Source organism: Callorhinus ursinus, unplaced genomic scaffold (genome assembly GCF_003265705.2).
Source record: "Callorhinus ursinus isolate GAN/ISIS: 27379988/994484 unplaced genomic scaffold, GSC_fseal_2.0 scaffold16, whole genome shotgun sequence".
Taxonomy (NCBI): Eukaryota; Metazoa; Chordata; class Mammalia; order Carnivora; family Otariidae; genus Callorhinus; species Callorhinus ursinus.
In genome coordinates this window covers 16,928,471-16,949,428 of record NW_027397078.1, presented here as the reverse complement: position 1 = coordinate 16,949,428, position 20,958 = coordinate 16,928,471, and the positions used below count along the sequence as shown (strand labels likewise).

Sequence of the window (20,958 nt, the reverse complement as noted above, 5' to 3'; positions counted from 1 at the left end):
ACATACCACCTCTTCTTTATCCATTCATCTGTCGATGGACATCTTGGCTCTTTCCACAGTTTCGCTATTTTGGACATTGCTACTATAAACATCGGGGTGCACATACCCCTTTGGGTCCCTACATTTGTATCTTTGGGGTAAATACCCAGTAGTGCAATTGCTGGGTTGTACGGTAGCTCTATTTTCTACTTTTTGAGGAACCTCCATACTGTTTTCCAGAGTGGCTGCACCAGCTTGCATTCCCACCCACAGTGTAGTAGGTTTCCCCTTTCTCCACATCCCCGCCAACATCTGTCGTTTCTTGACTTGTTAATTTTAGCCATTCTGACTGGTGTGAGGTGGTATCTCATTGAGGTTTTGAGTTGGATTTCCCTGATGCTGAGCAATGTTGAGCACTTTTTCATGTGTCTGTTGGCCATTTGGATGCCTTCTTTGGAAAAATGTCTGTTCATGTCTTCTGCCCATTTCTTGATTGGATCATTTGCTCTCTGGGTGTTGAGTTTGATAAGTTCTTTATAGATTTTGGATACTAGCCCTTTATCTGATATGTCATTTGCAAATATCTTCTCCCATTCTGTCGGTTGTCTTTTGGTTTTGTTGACTGTTTCTTTGGCTGTGCAAAAGCTTTTTATCTTAATGAAGTCCCAATAGTTCATTTTTGTCCTTGCTTCCCTTGCCTTTGGCAATGTTTCTAGGGAGAAGTTGCTCAGGCTGTGGTTGAAGAGGTTGGTGCCTGTGTTCTCCTCTAGGATTTTGATGGACTCCTGTCTCACATTTAGGTCTTTCAACCATTTTGAGTCTATTTTTGTATGTGGTGTAAGGAAATGGTCCAGTTTCATTCTTCTGCATGTGACTGTCCAATTTTCCTAACACCATTTGTTGAAGAGACTTTTTTTTCCATTGGACATTCTTTTCTGCCTTGTCAAAGATTAGTTGACCACAGAGTTGAGGGTCCATTTCTGGGCTCTCTATTCTGTTCCACTGATCTATGTGTCTGTTTTTGTGCCAGTACCATACTCTCTTGATGATGACAGCTTTGTAATAGAGCTTGAAGTCCGGAATTGTGATGCCACCAGCTTTGCTTTTCTTTTTCAATATTCCTCTCGCTATTCGGGGTCTTTTCTGGTTCCATACAAATTTTAGGATTATTTGTTCCATTTCTTTGAGAAAAGTGGATGGTATTTTGATAGGGATTGCATTAAATGTGTAGATTGCTCTAGGTAGCATTGACGTCTTCACAATATTTGTTCTTCCAATTGGTGAGCAAGGAATGTTTTTCCATTTCTTTGTGTCTTCCTCAATTTCTTTCATGAGTATTTTATAGTTTTCTGAGTACAGATTATTTGCCTCTTTGATTAGATTTATTCCTAGGTGTCTTATGGTTTTGGGTGCAATTGTAAATGTGAACGACTCCTTAATTTCTCTTTCTTCTGTCTTGTTTGTGTATAGGAATGCCACTGATTTCTGTGTATTAATTTTATATCCTGCCACTTTACTGAATTCCTATATGAGTTCTAGAAGTTTTGGGGTCTAGTCTTTTGGGTTTTCCAAATTAAAGTATATCATCTGCAAAGAGTGAGAGTTTGACTTCTTCTTTGCCGATTTGGATGCCTTTTATTTCTTTTTGTTGTCTGATTGCTGTGGCTAGGACTTCTAATACTATGCTGAAAAGCAGTGGTGATAGTGGACATCCCTGCCGCATTCCCCACCTTAGGGGGAAAGCTCTCAGTTTTTCTCCATTGAGAATGATATTTGCTGTGGGTTTTTAATAGATGGCTTTTATGATATTGAGGTATGCACCCTCTATCCCTATACTCTGAAGAGTTTTAACCAATTCGAAATCCAAAAGGCTATTAATGAGGTGCAATAAAAAAATGGAGGCTCTAACTGCTAGGATAAATGAGGCAGAAGAGAGAATTAGTGATATAGAAGACCAAATGATGGAAAATAAAGAAGCTGAGAAAAAGAGAGATAAACAACTACTGGGTCACGAGGGCAGAATTCGAGAGATAAGTGATACCATAAGACAAAACAATATTAGAATAACTGGGAGAAGAATAAGAAGAATAGAATAGAATAGAATAGAATAGAATAGAATAGAATAGAACAGAACAGAACAGAATAAGAAGAAAGAGAGAGAGGGGCAGAAGGTATATTGGAGCAAATTATAGCACAGAACTTCCCTAATTTGGGGAAGGAAACAGGCATCAAAATCCAGGAGGCACAGAGAACCCCTCTCAAAATCAATAAAAATAGTTCAACAGCCCGACATCTAATAGTAAAACTTGCGAGTCTCAGAGACAAAGAGAAAATCCTGAAAACAGCTTGGGAGAAGAGATCTGTAACCTACAATGGTAGAAACATTAGATTGGCAACAGACCTATCCACAAGAGACCTGGCAGGCCAGAAAGGACTGGCGTGATATATTCAGAGCACTAAATGAGAAAAATATGCAGCCAAGAATACTATATCCAGCTAGGCTCTCATTGAAAATAGAAGGAGATATAAAAAGCTTCCAGGACAAATAAAAACTAAAGGAATTTGTGAACACCAAAACAGCCCTCCAAGAAATATTGAAAGGGGTCCTCTAAGGAAAGAGAGAGCCTAAAAGCAACATAGACCAGAAAGGAACACAGACAGTATACAGTAACAGTCACCTTACAGGCAATACAATGGCACTAAATTCATATCTTTCAATAGTTACCCTGAACGTAAATGGGCTAAATGCCCCAATCAAAAGACACAGGCTATCAGATTGGATAAAAAAACAAGACCCATCGATATGCTGTCTGCAAGAGACTCATTGTAGACCCAAAGACACCCCCAGATTGAAAGTGAGGGGGTGAAAAACCATTTACCATGCTAATGAACAACAAAAGAAAGCTGGGGTGGCAATCCTTGTATCAGACAAATTAGATTTTAAACCGAAGACTAAAATAAGAGATGAGGAAGGACACTATATCCTACTTAAAGGGTTTATCCCACAAGAAGATCTAACAATTGTAAATATCTATGCCCCTAACATGGGAGCAGCCAATTATATAAGGCAATTAATAACAAAAGCAAAGAAACACATCGACAAAAATACAATAATAGTGGGGGGCTTTAACACCCTCCTCACTGAAATGGACAGATCATCTAAGCAAAAGATCAACAAGGAAATAAAAACTTTAAATGACACACTGGACCAGATGGACTTCACAGATATATTCGGAACATTCCATCCCACAGCAACAGAATACACGTTCTTCTCTAGTGCCTATGAAACATTCTCCAGAATAGATCACATTCTAGGTCACAAATCAGGTCTCAGCCAGTACCAAAAGACTGGGATCATTCCCTGAATATTTTCGGACCACAATGCTTTGAAACTAGAACTCAGTCACAAGAGGAAAGTCGGAAAGAACTCAAATACATGGAGGCTAAAGAGAATCCTACTAAAGAATGAATGGGTCAACCAGGAAATTAAAGAAGAATTAAAAAAATTCATGGAAACCAATGAAAATGAAAATACAACTGTTCAAAATCTTTGAGATGAAGAAAAGGTGGTCCTAAGAGGAATGTATGTAGCAACACAAGCCTTTCTCAAGCAACAAGAAAGGTCTCACATATACAATCTAACCCTACACCTAAAGGAGCTGGAGAAAGAACAGCAAATGAAGCCTAAACCCAGCAGGAGAAGAGAAATAATAAAGATCAGAGCAGAAAGCAATGAAATAGAAACCAAAAGAACAGTAGAACAGATCAATGAAAGCACGAGCTGGTTCTTTGAAAGAATTAACAAGATTGATAAACCCCTGGACAGACTGATCAAAAAGAAAAGAGAAATGACCCAAATAAATAAAATCATGAAAGAGGAGAGATCACAACCAACACCAAAGAAATACAATTATAAGAACATATTATGAGCAACTATATGCCAGGAAATTAAATAATCTGCAAGAAATGGATGCATTCCTAGAGATGTATCAACTACCAAAACTGAACCAGGAAGAAATAGAAAACCTGAACAGACCTATAACCACTAAGGAAATTGAAGCAGTCATCAAAAATCTCCCAACAAACAAGAGCCCAGGGCCAGATGGCTTCCCAGGGGAATTCTACCAAACATTTAAAGAAGAATTAATACCTATTTTTCTGAAACTTTTCCAAAAAATAGAAATGGAAGGAAAACTTCCAAAGTTGTTCTATGAAGCCACCATTACCTTGATCCCCAAACCAGACAAAGACCGCATCAAAAAGGAGAACTACACACCAATATCCTTGATGAACATGGATGCAAAAATTCTGACCAAAATACTAGCCAGTAGGATCCAACGGTACATTAAAAGGATTATTCACCACGACCAAGTGGGATTTATTCCTGGGCTGCAAGGTTGGTTCAACCTCTGCAAATCAATCAATGTGACACAATACATTAATAAAAGAAAGCAAAAGAACCATATGATCCTCTCAATAGATGCAGAAAAAGCATTTGACAAAGTACAGCATCCTTTCTTCATCATCGATCTATCTTTCTATCTTCTTGCCAGCACCATATTGTCTTGATTACAGTAGCTTTGTAATATGTTTTCAAATTGGGAATTGTGAGTCCTCTAACTTTGTTTTTCAAGGTTGTTTTGGCTATTCTTTGTCCCTTGCATTTCAGTATATATTTCAGGATCCACTAGTCTATTTCTGCAGAAAGACCAGCTAGAATTTTGATGAGGATTGCATAGAGTCTATAGATCAATTTGTGGATATTGTTATCTTAATAATATTAAGTCTTTTGATCTGGGAACACGGGATGTTTTTTCCATTTATTTAGATCTTCTGTAATTTCATTCAACAGTGCTTTATCGTTGGTTGTATAAAAGTCTTGCATTTCTTTTATTCCTAAATATTTTATTTTTGATGCCATTATAAATGGAATAGTTTTCTGAATTTCATTTTTCAGATTATTCATTGCTTGTGTATAGGAAAGCAATGGATTTATGCATTTTTATCTTATAATCTGCAAACTTGCTGAATTTATTTGTTCTAGTACTCTTTTAGTGTATTCCTTAGGATTTTCTGTATACAAGATCATGTCATCTGCAAATGGATAGTTTTATTTTTTCCTTTCCAATCTGGATGCCTTTTATCTATTTTTCTTGCCTAGTTGCCATGGCCTGAACTTCTAGTATAGTGGTAAATAGAAATGGTGAGGGCAGCCATCCTTACCTTGTTCCTGATCATAGGTGAAATCATTCAGTCTTTTACTGTGATGTTAGTTGTAGGCTTTGCTTAGATGCCCTTTATCAGGTTGAAGAATTTTCCTTCTGTATTATTTTTCTAGGACTTCTCAAAACAAAGTATCACAAACCGGGTGGCTTAAAATGACAAAATGTATTTTCTCACAGTTCTGGAGTCCAGGTGTCAGCAGGCTACAGTCCATGTAAAACCCATAAGGAACAATCTTACCTCACCTCTTCCTAACTTCTGATGGTACCTGACAGTCCTCGCTGTTTCTTGTCTTACAGTGGTAACACTTTCATCTCTGCTTTTGTTGTCACCTGGTGTTTTCCCTACGGTGACGGTCTTCACATGGCATTCTTCTCTCCATGTATGCCTCTTTTCCTCCCCTTATAAGGACACCAGTCATATTTGATTAAGAACCCAGCCTACTCCAGTATGACCTCATCTTAACTTGATCACATCTGCAATGACCCTATGTCCAAATAAGGACACATTCACAAGTACCAGGGGTTGGGCCTTCAACACATTTTTAAGGAGACACTATTCAACCTACAATACCTTTTATTTCTAATTTGTTGAGTGTGGGTTTTTTTTTTTTTCATGAAAGGGTTTGGACTTTGTCAAATGCTTTTTCTACAACTACTGAGATGACCACATGGGTTTTGTCATTTATTCTATTGCTATAACACATTATAGAAAGCCCCCACTTATGATGATGGTTTGACTTAGGATTTTTTTTTCACTTAACAATGGTGTGAAACATATTCAGTGGAAAGCATATTTCAAATTTTGAATTTTGATCTTTTCCAAGACTAATGATATGCAGTATGATACTCTTTCATGATGCTGGGCAGTGGCAGTAAACTGCAGCTCCCAGTCAGCCATGTTATCATGAGGAGTAAGCACTGATACACTTACAACCATTCTGTACTCATATAACTGCTCTGTTTTTCACTTTCAGTACAGTAGTCAATAAATTACAAGAGATATTCAACATTTTATTATAAAACAGGCTTTGTGTTAGATGATTTTGCCTAACTATAGACTAATGTAAGTGTTCTGAGCACATTTAAGGTGGGCTAGCTAAGCTATAATGTTTGGTACGTTAGGTGTATTAAATGCATTTCTGGCTTATGGTATTTTCAACTTATGGTAAGTTTATTGAGACATAACCCCATCATAAGTCAAGGAAAATCTGTATGTTGATTCAATTTTGTATGTTAAGCTAACCTTGTATTCCTGGAATAAACTTCACTTGATTATGGTATATAATCCTTTCAATATGTTGCTGTATTAGGTTTGATAGTATTTTTCTTAAGGCTTTTTGAGTCTATATTCATGAGGTAGTTTTATATTGGTTTGTGGTTTTTTTTTTTTTCCTGTCATAACTTTGGTTGGGAAATATTCTTTTCTCTTCCATGTTTTGGAAGAGTTTGTGAAAGGCTGCTATTAATTCATCTTTAAACATTTGGCAAAATTCACTAGTGAAGCCATCTGGGCCTGGGTCTTTTCTTGGGAAAAGTTTTAAAATTACTGATTCAATTTCTACACTTGTTATAGGTCTATTCATATTGCTTATTTCTCCCATTCATAATATCCTCTTATAATCCTTTTTATTTCTATAAGGTTGGTAGTGGTGTATCCTCTTTCATTTTTAAGATTAGTAATTTGAGCCTTCTCTCTCTTCCTTCTTAAGTCAGTCCAACTAAAGTGTTGTCAATATTGTTGATCTTTTCAATAACTAAATTTTAATTCTTTTGATTTTTTTCTCACTTTTATTTCCTCTGTTTCATTGATTTCACTCTAATGTTTGGTACTTCTTTCTGCTTGCTTTAGGTTTAATTTTCTTTTTCTAATTACTTGAGGTAGAAGATTGGGTTACTTATTTGAGATCGTTCTTCTTCTTCTTTTTTTTTTTTTTTTTTTAGAGATGTAGGGTGGAGAGGCAGAGGGAGCGAGAGAGAATCTTAAGCAGGCTCCATGCCCAGCACGAAGCTGACATGGGGCTCCCTCTCACAACCCTGAGATCATAACCTGAGCAGAAATCAAGAGTCAGTCGCTTAACCAACGGAGCCACCCATGCGCCCTGAGATCATTCTTCTTTTTTAATACAGGTATTTATAGCTATAAATTTTGCTCTCAATATGCATTAGTTGCATCTTATAAGTTCCAGTATATTGTGTTTTTATATCCATTCATCTCAAAGTATTTTTGCGTTTCTTCTGTGATTTTTTTTTTGACCTATTGGTTGTTTAATAATGTACTGCATCATTTTCTTGTATTTGTGAATTTCCTAAATTTACTTTTGTTATTTTTAATTTCATTTAATTATGGTTAGAGAATCTATATTATGTACATTATATGACTGAAATCCTTTTAAATGTATTAAGACTTGTTTTATGACCTAGCATATGGTCTATCCTGGAGAATATTCCATGTGCAATTGAGAAGAATGTATACTCTGTTATTATTGAGTGGAGTGTTCTTTGCATGACTGTTCGGCCTTGCTAGTTCATATTGTTTTTCCAAGTCTCCCATTTCCTTGTTGATTTTCTGTCCAGTTTATCCATTATTAAAAGTAGGGTATGGAAGTCTTTGTTCTTGTTGAACTGTTTCTTTCTCTCCTCAATTCTGTCAGTTTTTGCTTACTGTATTTTTCTTAATTCTTCTCTTCTCCCTTTTCCTTGGTGTGGATTAGGAATTGACCATGTTCACTGACTCTTCTGCCCGCTCAGATCTGATGCTGAGCTCCTCTAGTAAAAACTTCATTTTAATTATTATACTTTTAACTCCAGAATCTCTATTTGATTCCTGTTCATAATTTATATCTCTTTATTGATAGTCTCTATTTGGCAAGGCATGCATGTAGCCTTGTAGATCCCCCAGGAATATGTCAGAGCTTTTCAAAGACCTCTGAGGATATCTCATTCCCCAGATCTTCCTTTTCAGTTTTTCTCTAGACCATGATTATCTCAACTGGTATCAGAGCCTCAGGCAGTTACTATTTAAACAATGCTGCTGATTGTTTTGGATAGACATTCTGGGGATAGGGCTTTCTCTGGGAGTTAGTGCAAAGTCAGGTCAAATAATGAATGATAAGGCCTTGTGTACAGGTTTGTTCTAGGGAGCTGCAAGACAGGTCAAATAGTAATAAAGCCCTGGGAACGAAATGTGTCTTTCTGAGGAACTCCAATCCTGGTTTTCCCTCTCTGATGGCTGTAAGGCTCTGATTCTCAAAGTTACTATGGAGCTGGGAGAAAGTGATAGAATAGGCCAAGTTAAAAAGCCTCAAACCCTGCTGTTCTTTTTCTTTTCTTTCTTTTTTATTTGACAGAGAGAGCACAAGCAGAGGGAGAGGGAGAAGCAGGCTCCCCGCTGAGCAAGGAGCCTGATGTGGGACTCGATCCCAGGACCCCGGGACCATGACCTGGGCCAAAGGCAGCTGCTTAACTGAATGAGTCACCCAGGCATCCCAAACCCTGCTGTTCTTACTGAAGTTCAGCAATTTATAAAATGCTGTCAACCTTTGGTTAATTTCCAGAGTTCAGAAAAGGCAATTTTGACAATTTTTGCAATTTGTTGCTTTTATGGAGGAGTATGTTTACAGAGTTGCTACATTATGTTTTTTTTTTTAAGATTTTATTTATTTATTTGCCAGAGAGAGAGAGGGAGACACAGCGAGAGAGGGAACACAAGCAGAGAGAGTGGGAGAGGGAGAAGCAGACTTCTCGCTGAGCAGGGAGCCCGATGCAGGGCTTGATCCCAGGACCTCGGGTTCGTGACCTGAGCCAAAGGCAGACACTTACCGACTGAGCCACCCAGGCGCTCTGCTACATTATATTTTTGAGCATGATATAAGTTAAACTATGAAAAGGAAACAAGGCAAAATATGGTGTAATCAGAGCATAATGCTATTCAAGTCTTGGTGACTGTGCATTAAATATTTATATAGTATAACGGTACCTGGGGAAACTAGCCCATTACTTCCTCTGTTCTATCAGTGATGTAGGAAGCACTCTGGTTGTATGCTTTGATAAGTTTAATAGCTTCATACATACTTTGGGAGGAAAAGTATGATTAGGTTATTGATTCTTTCTCCTTAATCATGTGGAAGCTTTAGGGGAGAACAAAAGGGAATAAAGAAAATGCATGAAGAAATGGCAGGTCCCGGCAAGAAGATTTCTGATGTTTTTCATTACAGTATCAGAAATCCAAACCTCAAACTACCGGTGCGAATCAATTTGCTGATTTAATTTTGTGCAAGTCAAAAAGTAAATAAAATATGTGGGAGAAGAATTCAGCTTCCACTACTATGCATATCCTTATGGCAGATAAGGATATGATCTAATACCACCCATCCCCCCAAATAATTAAAAGTACAATGTTCTACTTCCATATTTGAAAAAGTTCTCCATTAGCTTCTTTCCTAGTAAAATAATTTGAGATCCTAGAATACCTACTGTATTTACTATATGTAACAAGTTCAACTTTTTAAATTAATTACATGATTACAACATATCTATCTTTCAAGCTCCCTAAAGAATGTCTTCAAGACACAGATATTTTGCAGCCTTGGAAATTTTTATTTAATAATTTGATAAATTATTGGATTTCTCGCCTCAGATAGTTTTAAGTATTATAGAGCCAAATCAGCTAAGCTCAAACAAGATTTCACTTGTGTATTGAATTCATGTACTCTTAGCTCAGCCAAGCACAAAACAGCTAATGCTGTCACGTTTGAAAAGCTTTTATGCTGAATTTGACACAAAAGCAATCACAAAGCAGACAAAAAAGGAATTTTTCTTTCAAAAGCTGAAAGGGGAAAAAATAAATGAAAACTCTGAGGCTGGGTAAATCTCTCTTGATACTGGAAAAGAAAGCTTAAAATCATCAAGAAATAATTTTTCCAAAGAATTCATTGCCAAGTTTGGACCAATCTTAATAGCCTGGGGAACAGGTTGTGAAGTCAACCAAGATTCTGCCGAATAAAATAAATCCCATGATGACCGTTGCTGGCAATTTTAGGTGCCAATGTCACACCATCTTACTTCTTATGAAAGTTAAATGGCATCATCTCTCATAGGATTCTGTCATAGCTTATTGGCAGGGAGTTTGATTAAAATGGAAATTCTGTATGATTTTTCCCTAACATCTGTCTTTCCATCTCAAAAAAACATTATTGTTTTACTAGGGCCATGGAGAAGATCAAATGAAGCCGTGTGGTTAACAGAATCAGCTACTTCCTCACATTATGGGTTATATAGGAAAGAAACTACATATATTATGGGCATCTCTTAATGACCTGCTCATTAACCATCAACATGATGGGCTATCTATAGCTTGTTCTTTTGATAAATCAAGACTCTTTTGTTGCCATCTCCTTCCAGCCTGACCATGCTTTCAAGATGGACTGTCCCTGGATGCTACCTCAGATTTGATTCCTCTCCTCAACAACGGGCTTGTTGTCCCCATTTTTCCTCTGCTACTTTTTTTAACCAAGAGGAGGAGGCTGTCTGAATGTCCAATCAGTAAGGAAATGGTTAAGGGTGCAACTTAATGAGAGAGTGTAAAGAATTTAAGATGATAATTATCAAAAGTTATAAACCAACAATCTGTAAGTATTTATCTAAGGATACTAAGTTTAAAGTCAGAATTCAAAATTTTTTCTCCATAATGAGGACAATGAAAATACATAGATATGAAATGGAAGAGATTACAAAGATGAGCAATGATGAATCATAAAAATATAAGAATTGCAGATGAATTTTTCTTTAGTTCAGGTGCGATGACTGGCTTAGATTTTCCAAGAGTATCTTACTACTGGCGCTTGCCTTTGGAGCCATTTCACTGTGATGGTGAGGGTAGTCATCAGTGACACTGCTTCAAGGGAGGCTGGCTGCTTTAATCACAGCTCTCCACCTCCATCTCCATGGACACAGCCTGATGACCGCCTTATGAGGCTCACCAGCTCTTTTGCTAATCTTAGGCACGGAGACCTGGAAAGAATTTATGGAGCAAGGAGATCCTGCTCAAATTATCCAATGCCTCTTTATGTCTATTTTCACCCTTTCTTCATAAAAGAAAATTGTTAAGTGATAAGCCAGCTATTACCGCTCAGTAGTGATAACATATTAGACATAAAGTCCAGATCTCCATTTTATATGCTCCCTGACTTTTAGAACAAATTAAACATTGTAGTTTCATTAAAAAAGGGGATATAATTTGCAATTATCTTTTTAGTTTTTCATAGTAAAACAGAATATGAAAACCTCTCCCCAGTATACTGTTTGATCGTTTTCATTTCCCACCTGTTGGCTTATCAGTAATATGATCTTATTTGTCAATTCATAATTACAGTTGTCTCACTTTCTGATCTTCACAGTTGTATTCTTGATTTGTTTTAGCCACATAGAACACAATGGGTAGAAGAGAAAATCTGTGAAGTCATCTACAAGAGTGACTGCTATGCATTCACATCCTAACTATGATTTTTAAGAGGAGTTTCTGAACTTCTCTAGGCTTCAATTTTCTCACCTGTAAACTGTGAACAATAATAGTTTTCATGGAAGATTCCTGAGAGGTGAAACAAGCCAATATATGTAAAATGATTAGCACAATTTTTGACAATTAGCAAGTACTTGCTAAATGTTAGTATTAGCATTTGGATTACTTTTAGCTTTACCGTATGTCATTTAGGAAATGGATGGGAAAATTACAGCTTTGGTCTTCTTTATACAATGAACATACACTGAAAGTGCAATTATATATATAGTTGAATTCCTAACATATAACATATAACACAAAAACATCAGTTTCTATAGATAATGGCTGAGCCACTTTTATGATGTAGTTTTAGACTGACAATTGAAAAACATTTCTTTATTTTGAAAGTGTGACAAGGATAGCAATTATAATACTATCTTGTCTTTGTTTTAGGTGTTTAAAACATATGACTTGTTTTGATGATGAAATTGTTTCATTTTATCCTTTCATATTTTCTTTTGCCCTTCTTTTCATCTCTTATTAAAAGACCCTTGCTTTTCTAAGGGCTATAAAACCCTAATCATTCTTGCCATCACTTTAAGATTCTTACAGGTTTTAAGATTTCTCATGTGCCAGCTTGCAGAGTCTTCTTGCCCTTATCAAATTTATCACAAATGCCTCTCATCTCTCCTTCCCTTCTTCTAACTCAAGTGTCCAGCCCAAACTCTTTTCCCCTGTTAATTCCTCTCCACCAGTTAATCACTTTCTTCTAAGATCTGCTAGATTCATAGAATCCTCAGTTTTTGGACAGTAAAAAGAAATGGCATAACATACTGAGTACCTTATGGATAAGACCAGAGCCTTCAAGAACAGCTGCATGAATTCTATCTTTCCCATAGTCAAACTGAGGAACTGGGAACATCATCATTAGAAATTCCTATGCCGGGTGACTGGGTGGCTCAGTCGTTGAGCGTCTGCCTTAGGCTTGGGTCATGATCCCAGGGTCCTGGGATTGAGTCCCACATCGGGCTTCCTGCTCGGGGAGGGGGTGCTGCTTCTCCCTCTCCCATTCCCGCTGCTTGTGTTCCTGCTCTCACTACCTCTGTCTCTGTCAAATAAATAAATAAAATCTTAAAAAAAGAAAAAAGAAATTCCTATGCCTTCTATGTTAATCCAAAGGAGAAAATCCTAGTGGCAACAAGTATCTTGTGAAGGAAATAACTGCTTCCAACAGAGGTAATGATGAGTCTGTAAAATCCTATGTGACTTTCTAACATTCTTGTCATACGAACAAAAATCTCGTCCTCATAGCAACGCAGGTCCTTTGGAGAAGTAGCTATGGCCGAGGCTGGCTAAAAGCTCATTTGCTCACTATTCCTATTTGCTCTTCCTTATGTTAAATTGGGAACATGTTCTGGTCAATGGGAGGTGGGTGGAAGTGATGTACATAATCTCCAGGCCTATCCACAGAACCCCATGGATAAACTGGCCACGTTCTCTCTTACTCTCTTGCAGTGACTGTGGTCAGCCATGAATTTAAGATGATAGTATCACAAAATTGGAAAAGCCTGGATTCCTCAAGTCACTATTTATGAGAGAGCTCCCAGGAAGGGCTCTTCAACCTCCACTGGAGTATGATACAACCAGGGAATTCATCTTTATTATATTAAACTATTGAGATTTCAGGGTTTATTTTTCAAATAAACCTAGCATAAATACATATGCCACGTAGCTCAGCACAGCCTAAACACTGACTCATTTAGAAATGGAAGTCACTTCATCCAAGAAAACCACAATATAAGGTCTTTTTTCTTAGATGACATAGCTAATTTGTGATTCAGACAATTGTTTAGCAGGAGGCCTTTTTCCACCAGAAAAAAAAAAAAAAAGTATAGAGGGTTTTAATAAAAAATTCAATCTAATCAAGTTCTTAACTGCATTACTTCCCCGCTTAGCATTTAAGGTCTTTCCCAACTGATCCATAAATATGAGGTTTGAAAGAATTAAAAGCATGTAAGGCACCAGGCATGATGCTTGATAGAACATAGTAAACAAGTATTATTTCCTTTTTCTTTTCTCTTTCTTTTATCACGACGAGTTCTAGACTCTGAAGGGGACAGATATATGATGGAGTTTTTGGGGAAAAGATGAAGAAGAAGAGAAGGAAGAGAAAGAAGTAGAGAAATTGATTTGAAGGTCAAAGACCTGGAGAAGAAAGTGAGAAGACACTTCTCCATTCAGGGCCCTACTTAGGAAGGAGCAGACCCGTTACTTTTTCTAGGAAGGAATTAATCCCAAATGACTGACTTTATGCTACCACACAATTGTGTATATCAACTATGAAGTGATCTCAAAAGATGGTGCAATGTGAGAACCAGTCTATGATATCTGGATTAAACAAAATTAATTTTAAGATTGATGGTAGCCATCAGTTTTCCTCTAATCTCTACTTTGGCTGAAAAGTCCATTGTTCATTTTAGCTTAAATGTAGTTTTCTTTTAATAAATTTACATTAAAAATCATTAAATTTTAATCCATGGTTATAATTTTATCCAGTATAACTGGTATTTTATATTAAGAATATATCTGTGATACCAACCTTGGTTTCTGTGATTTTCTTTTGGATTGCATCCATTGTGTAGGGAGCCTCCTTCCATGACTCGAGCTTGGCTCTGGCCTGTCCCAACACCTGCTCAGCCTCTTCTTTAGCTTCCAGCCATTGTGTTGAATCCTTTAACATTTCGTTCAACTGCTGCCTCCGGTTCTGAAGGTGTTCCTGCACTTCATCCCACTGATTCTGAATTCTTTCAACTGGAATAGAAGGAAAAATAAATATATAGGAGTAAATGCTAGCTGGGAGAAGACATCTGAAATTTAACCTTCAAAGATGATCTCACTTTATTATTTATTTAAAAAAATTGTTCATCGCGTTACAGCTAGGATAATGGACAATAGAATTCCTTACTTTTTCCAAGGGCAAACATGAGGTTAAGTTATCTTCCTCAAGGTGACCGAGAACATCAGTAGTGTATGTAAAATTTTAACTGTGTCTATTCTCAATCCCCAGAGCCAAATATGAATAATCTTTTAGAAAAGTACTAGAGCAGAATGCCTGAATCCCCTTGCCCTTACCGCTTCAGTGCCCAACAACCTGACTTCTGATACTATCATTGGCAATTCATTCATTGAAGGATTTGTGGTACCACAAACAATTTGTTTTGCCACCTAAGTGGCAGGCTAGACATACCAGGGAATCAATGATTCCCACCACCCCACCTCCCAGGAGCAGCCTGTAACCAAGGACTGATGGCACATACTGGGGTATGAATATTTTAGCCCCCTTCATGCCAGGGAGCATTTATTCACTTCACTGGGGAGCATTTATTTTACAAGGGTTCCAGAGTTCTCCTAGTGGGATGAAGCTCCAGTGGCCCACAGAAGTAACCTGCTTGATAATGCACCATCCTTTATTGACTGCCCTGCCTTTCTTACTTGCTCACTCCCTCAACTCCCAAATAAACCACATGCTCTGGTCTTCTTCTGGGGCAACCCAAGAGCAGATAGGCCACTGGAAATGTCACTTGTAACAATACCTAAGAATTCATACTGGTTGTATTCTGTAAGTAAGACAGGCTTATACTGAGGCCATTTTTTGGTATCATTGTGAGTCAAAGATGGAGATGCCCTATGAATTCTGCTCTGAAGTACTTTATTTTAGTATGTTAAAAATAAACATGACCACATTGTTTTTTTCTTTTAAGGACCACATTACCTTTTCTTTAAGCTGATTTCATAAAATAGAAATAATGTCCTGGAAAATAAGTAATAAAACCCCTATCAACTTTATCCCTTAAGCAAAACCTGACAGACATTCTAGATTTTTCCCGAGGTCTCAATGAATACTATATATAATTGGATACTAAGTTCTCTCATACAGAACTCCTTCCCACTTTTCACATATTCCCACGGCAAAGCTCTATCATTTTTGCCTACATGTCTGCAGTAGACTCTACGGCCCCTCTGTCTCAGGTCTCTGTTTTGTAATGTAATTTTCACACTACAGAGAGAGTAGTAATTAATATAAATCTGATCGCCCCACTCCCTTATTTAAACCATTCAATGTCTCCCCACTGTTCTCTGGAATATTTTAGCTTGACATACATTTTCTTTTGTGATCTGGCCTGGATAATCCGAGAGACTTATTTATAAAGGAACAAATTACAACATAATCCAGGTGTAGGAAAATCACCAAAGATTTCTGGATTAAACACAATTAATTTTAAGATTGATAGTAGCCATCAGTTTTCCTCTAATCTCTACTTTGGCTGAAAAGTCTACCGTTCATTTCAGCTTAAACATAGTTTTCTTTTAGTAAATTTACATTAAAAATCATTAAATTTTAATCCATGGTTATAATTTTATAATTGTACAGGATAATACAAGAAATTGGGCCTTGTGGCAGTGGCGCCGTTACTACATCAAGAGCCAGGAAATCAGGGGAGGGGAAAGTCGCCAGAAGCTGAGCATCACGAGGAGAAACCACCTTGAGAAGTGCAGTAACTTTTGCCAAGGGACACCATTGGCCTGAGGCAACTTCACCAGAAGGAACCAGGAGAATAAATATTCTGATCTCACTTTGTCCTCTCTCTCCTACCAAGTCTCCCTGGTGGGTAAACCAACTGGAAGCCAGAGGGCACAGGAGCCCAGTGATGACACACATCAGCCCCTCAGAGTAGAGACCAAAGAAGAGAAGGGCCAAGAGGGGCTTTGGATAGATAAATAACATGTACACAGCACAGTACTGTAAAATTGTCCTTCATGACGTTAAGTTTAGTCCTTCTTAATTAATTCTAGTGTTGACCCCATAAAGTTAAGATAACTCAGGAGCTAAAGAAGTACTTGAGATTTTCTGTAAATAAGCATGAGAACTAGACAAACTCTAGAAGACTAGTGATTGTGACATGAAATCAAGAATCTGATACCTAGAATAGGTAAAACCAGGTGAGTGGTGCTCATCATAAATGACTGTTTTTATCGGGTTCATTTCTCTTTGGGTATTTGTTTGGTGTTACAAAACCAGTCAGCATGTTATATTCCAACTTAGGTTAACATGTGTTTAAACATTTAAACATTTGTTTAAATGTCAGTCTCTCTCTATAATCTCCGAGCGCCCTTCTTTTTTGTTTGTTTGTTTCATTGTTATTGCCTCACAGGGTAGTGCGACACCTACTATAGGTGAGATTTACAGTTATTAATTAGTCTTCTGTTTAATCTTTAGTTTACAAAATTAATAGTGTAAATGCTATTATAAGAAAGCTGTTTAAAATATGTCTTTACATATTCTGAAATAATTCTCCATCAGTCATAGAAATAACTGATATTCCAATTACAAACCATTTTTTCAACTTATCATGGCTGGCTACTTTATTATGCATAGTTGGCACCATTTTTTTCTTAGCCTATTTTTATATACTACACGTATATGAAAATAACAAAATTGGCTTTCCTTAAAAAGTCTCTGATTCCAATTTGTTTTTGCATTAATCAGCCTTGATTAGTGACATTATGCTAGCAAACTTTTTTAAATGCCTAGTATTTTTGATATAAACATTGTAAGCCATTTGCATTCATGCCAGTGAGTATTTCATACATCTTATAGTTTATTTCAATAGTGTAGACATAATCTTTATATTTAAAAAGGCCATCATAGGAGAAAAAAATTAAGATAGTTTTTCCTATTATATGTCTATGTATCTCTTCATTGTGGCAAAAGGAGGAAACTTTCATAGCCCAGATCATTATTTCAGACAAATATACCATTTGAATGCTTGTTCAGTCACAACGGTAAAAGTTTTCATCCCAAAGGGGTCATGTGTATGTAATGTAGCAAGGAAAACTGGTTCATTGGTGTATGTATCCCACTAAGGGCATGCTTTCTCATCCCTGACCTTCAACTGATCATCAGATAATACTTAACTAAATAAAATTGCAGGCTACAGACTCACTCAACAATCCATCTACCCCTCCAAGGACCTCTACCCATCAATCCATTAATCCAGTCTGACGGTCACCATTTTATTTACCATCTACTAGATACCAGGCATTATGCTAAGCTGTGGTGAAACAAAGGAGTCAAGACAGATTTCCTGGCTTCTGGTTGGTGCCTGTTAGATAAAGCTTGTTATCTTAAAGAATGAAGATGAACAGTTCCAGGGAAAAGATAATGAGTTCAATCTCGGACCTATTCAGTGGAAGGTTTTGAGGATCATCTACAAAGGATTATCATTTTAGTCACATGGACTGAAGGTGCAATGGCACAGCCATGTATCTGGGGAGAGAGAGGAATCCAGGATTAGAAATTACTACAGAGAAGTAATGAAGACCTCAATGTGGATGCATTCTCATTGACATGGTATGTAGATTGAACAGAACACAGGGGTAAAGATCAAGTCCTGGAAAATACAACACATAAAGACAGAATGAAGCAAAAGTAGCCAATAAGATGAATGAATGGCTAGAGAGGTAGGAGGAATGCCTGGAAAGTGTACTTTCATAAAAACATGGACAAGAAAGAATTGCAAAAACCCAAGAGTGGTTAACACTTTTAAAAGCCATATAAACGTCATGCCAGATAATAAAAATCATGATAATTAACATTTATTTGAATACCTACACTGCTTAAAGCACGGTTTTAAGTTCTGTATGAGTGTTAATTCATTTAATCATCATGATGATCTTATGAGGTAGGTATCATTGTTTATGCTGCTGTTGTTGCTACTTCTCATTGAACAGAGGAAGAAACAGACTTCAGTAAAGAATCGACATAAGGTCATACAGTTAGTGAGTGGGAGAGCCAACACGTGGACCCAAATAGTCAGACTCCCCAAAGCCATGCCAAAAGTATCCATTGGCTTTGACCACATGGAATTCCCTCAGGACCATACAGAAAGTAATTTTAGTGGCATGGGGGAAATCTTACTGTAAGGGATTGACAAATGAATGAGCCAATGATAAATGAGAGTTGGAAGATAATTACCCTTTGTGGGTGACAACGGTGAGGTGCAGTTTTCACTGTCTCCCAGAGTCCACTCATCAGGGTTGAACTCAAATTGCCCACAGCAATAACCTGCTCGATAATTGGCTCAACTATTGGCTTCTTTCCCTTTTTGCTGTGTCACTCTCTTACTGGTACTTCCTGGGATCAGCTTACAAGTAAAACACTTCCACTCAAGTCATTGTTTCAAGGTCATCTTCTGGGGGAAGCTGGTCAAAGTTAGAATTCTAGTCATTAAAAAAAAACCCAAAAAAACCTTAGTGCACAGCCCAGTGCTTGGTGCCTGGTGTACTTTTCAATAACTGCCTGTCAAATGAATTGTACATGTAGACTATTTTAATTATCCATGCTTCCTTTTTATAATGATGTAAAAACGCCACTTCCAAAGTTAACCCTTGCCCAGGACCTTGAGTCTTTCTTCTTTAAAAGGAGTCACTCTCTCTTTACTGCATTTCAAGTTTACATAAGTTGAACACTGGTTTAAGAATTATGCTCATCGTCACTCATCATCATGAAAATGCAAATCAAAACTACACTGAGATAGCACCTCACACCTGTCAGAATGGCTAAAATCAACAACACAAGAAACAACAGGTGTGGGTGAAGATACAGAGAAAAAGGAACACTCATGCACTGTTGGTGGGAATGCAGAGTGATGCGACCACTCTGGAAAACAGTGTGGAGGTTCCTCAAAAAGTTAAAATTAGAACTCCCTTATGATCCAGCAATGGCACTGCTGGGTATTCACCCAAAGGATACAAAAACACTAATTCAAAGGGATACATGCACCCCTATGTTTATAGCAGCATTATTTACAATAGCCAAAATATGGAAGCAGCCCAAGTGTCCACTGACTGATGAATGGATAAAGAAGAGGTATGTATATCTATCTATCTATCTATCTATCTATCTATCTATCTATCTATACACACACAAAATGGAATATCACTCAGCTATAAAAAAGGAATTAAATCTTGCCATTTGCAATGATATGGAGGGATCTAGAGAGTATAATGCTAAGTGAAGTAAGTCAGTCAAGAAAGACAAATATCATATGATTTCACTCATATGTGGAATTTAAGGAACAGAAAAAAACAAGCAAAGGGAAAAAATAAGAGAGACAAAGCAAGAAACAGACTCTTAATTATAAAGAACAATCTGACAGTTACTGGACAGGAAGGGGTGGGGGGATGGGTTAAAGAGGTGATGGGGATTAAGGAGTGCACTTGTAGTGATGAGCACTGGGTAATATATGGAAATGTTGTATTACTATATTGTACACCTGAAACTAATATAACACTGTATGCTAACTAATTGGAATTAAAATAAAAACTTAAAAAAATTGCATATTTCCCTCTCATTCTTCATGATCTCTCTTTTAAGCAAACAAATATTTTTTGGGCATCCTTTGTTTCTGATTTAATGCCTCTGCCACAACCGTATTTTTTTGGTATAGAACATCTTCAATATCATATTTACTAGTAGAATAGTCTCATCTGATAAAAATCCATAAATTAAAATGTATGTTGGTATGTGAGGGGGATTCTTGTGAGCCAAAAAGAATCAATGATCTTTCTTTCTCTAATATCCTTAAAATAAACTGTAGATCAGAGAGAATCTCTTGGCATGCCTTTTTGCCTCAGTCTGTCTTTTTAATTAAATCTGAGATGGTGTAATATAGAAGAGTATATGTATATTTCAGATAAGGACATTTTTATGGGCATTTTCAAATTTTAAAACATATGAGCTTCAGAGGCTAATAACAATAAAATATCATATTGTTATTAACAAAGTACGAAGAGATGAATACTAGAAAGATAGTAAACAAATGTATCAACCCTTGTGAAATAAATACACATATGGAAGAATCCATTTTGCAGAGAAGAACTTATGGAGAGATTATTTCCCTTACAAAAGGATTCACCATAAGATTTCTTTAAACAGTCAACTTTTCAGGTATATTTAAAATATTATTTGACGGGTATTCCACTCCCAGGTATACATCCAAGACAAATACATACATGTATTGGCCAAAAGACATGTACTAAATTGGAAGCTTTCCCTAACTGGAAACTACCCAAATTCCCCTCTACTGGAAAATGGATAAATACACTGTGGTACATTTACCAATAGAACACTATCTAGCAACAAGAATAAAATATCTACAACTTATGCAATAGTATGTATTAATCTCACAAACATAA

At 36.9% G+C, this 20,958-nt stretch overlaps 1 protein-coding gene across 2 annotated transcripts in view; it reads right to left on the bottom strand.

Moving 5' to 3' along the window:
* Positions 1-20,958, bottom strand: part of DMD (dystrophin) — a 2,222,747-nt gene that overhangs the window by 527,649 nt on the left and 1,674,140 nt on the right. For both annotated transcript variants that reach the window (XM_073901937.1, XM_025857655.2), the window contains exon 53: positions 14,300-14,511. In XM_073901937.1, the coding sequence (XP_073758038.1) occupies positions 14,300-14,511 (212 nt within the window). The remainder of the gene's footprint in view (positions 1-14,299; positions 14,512-20,958) is intronic.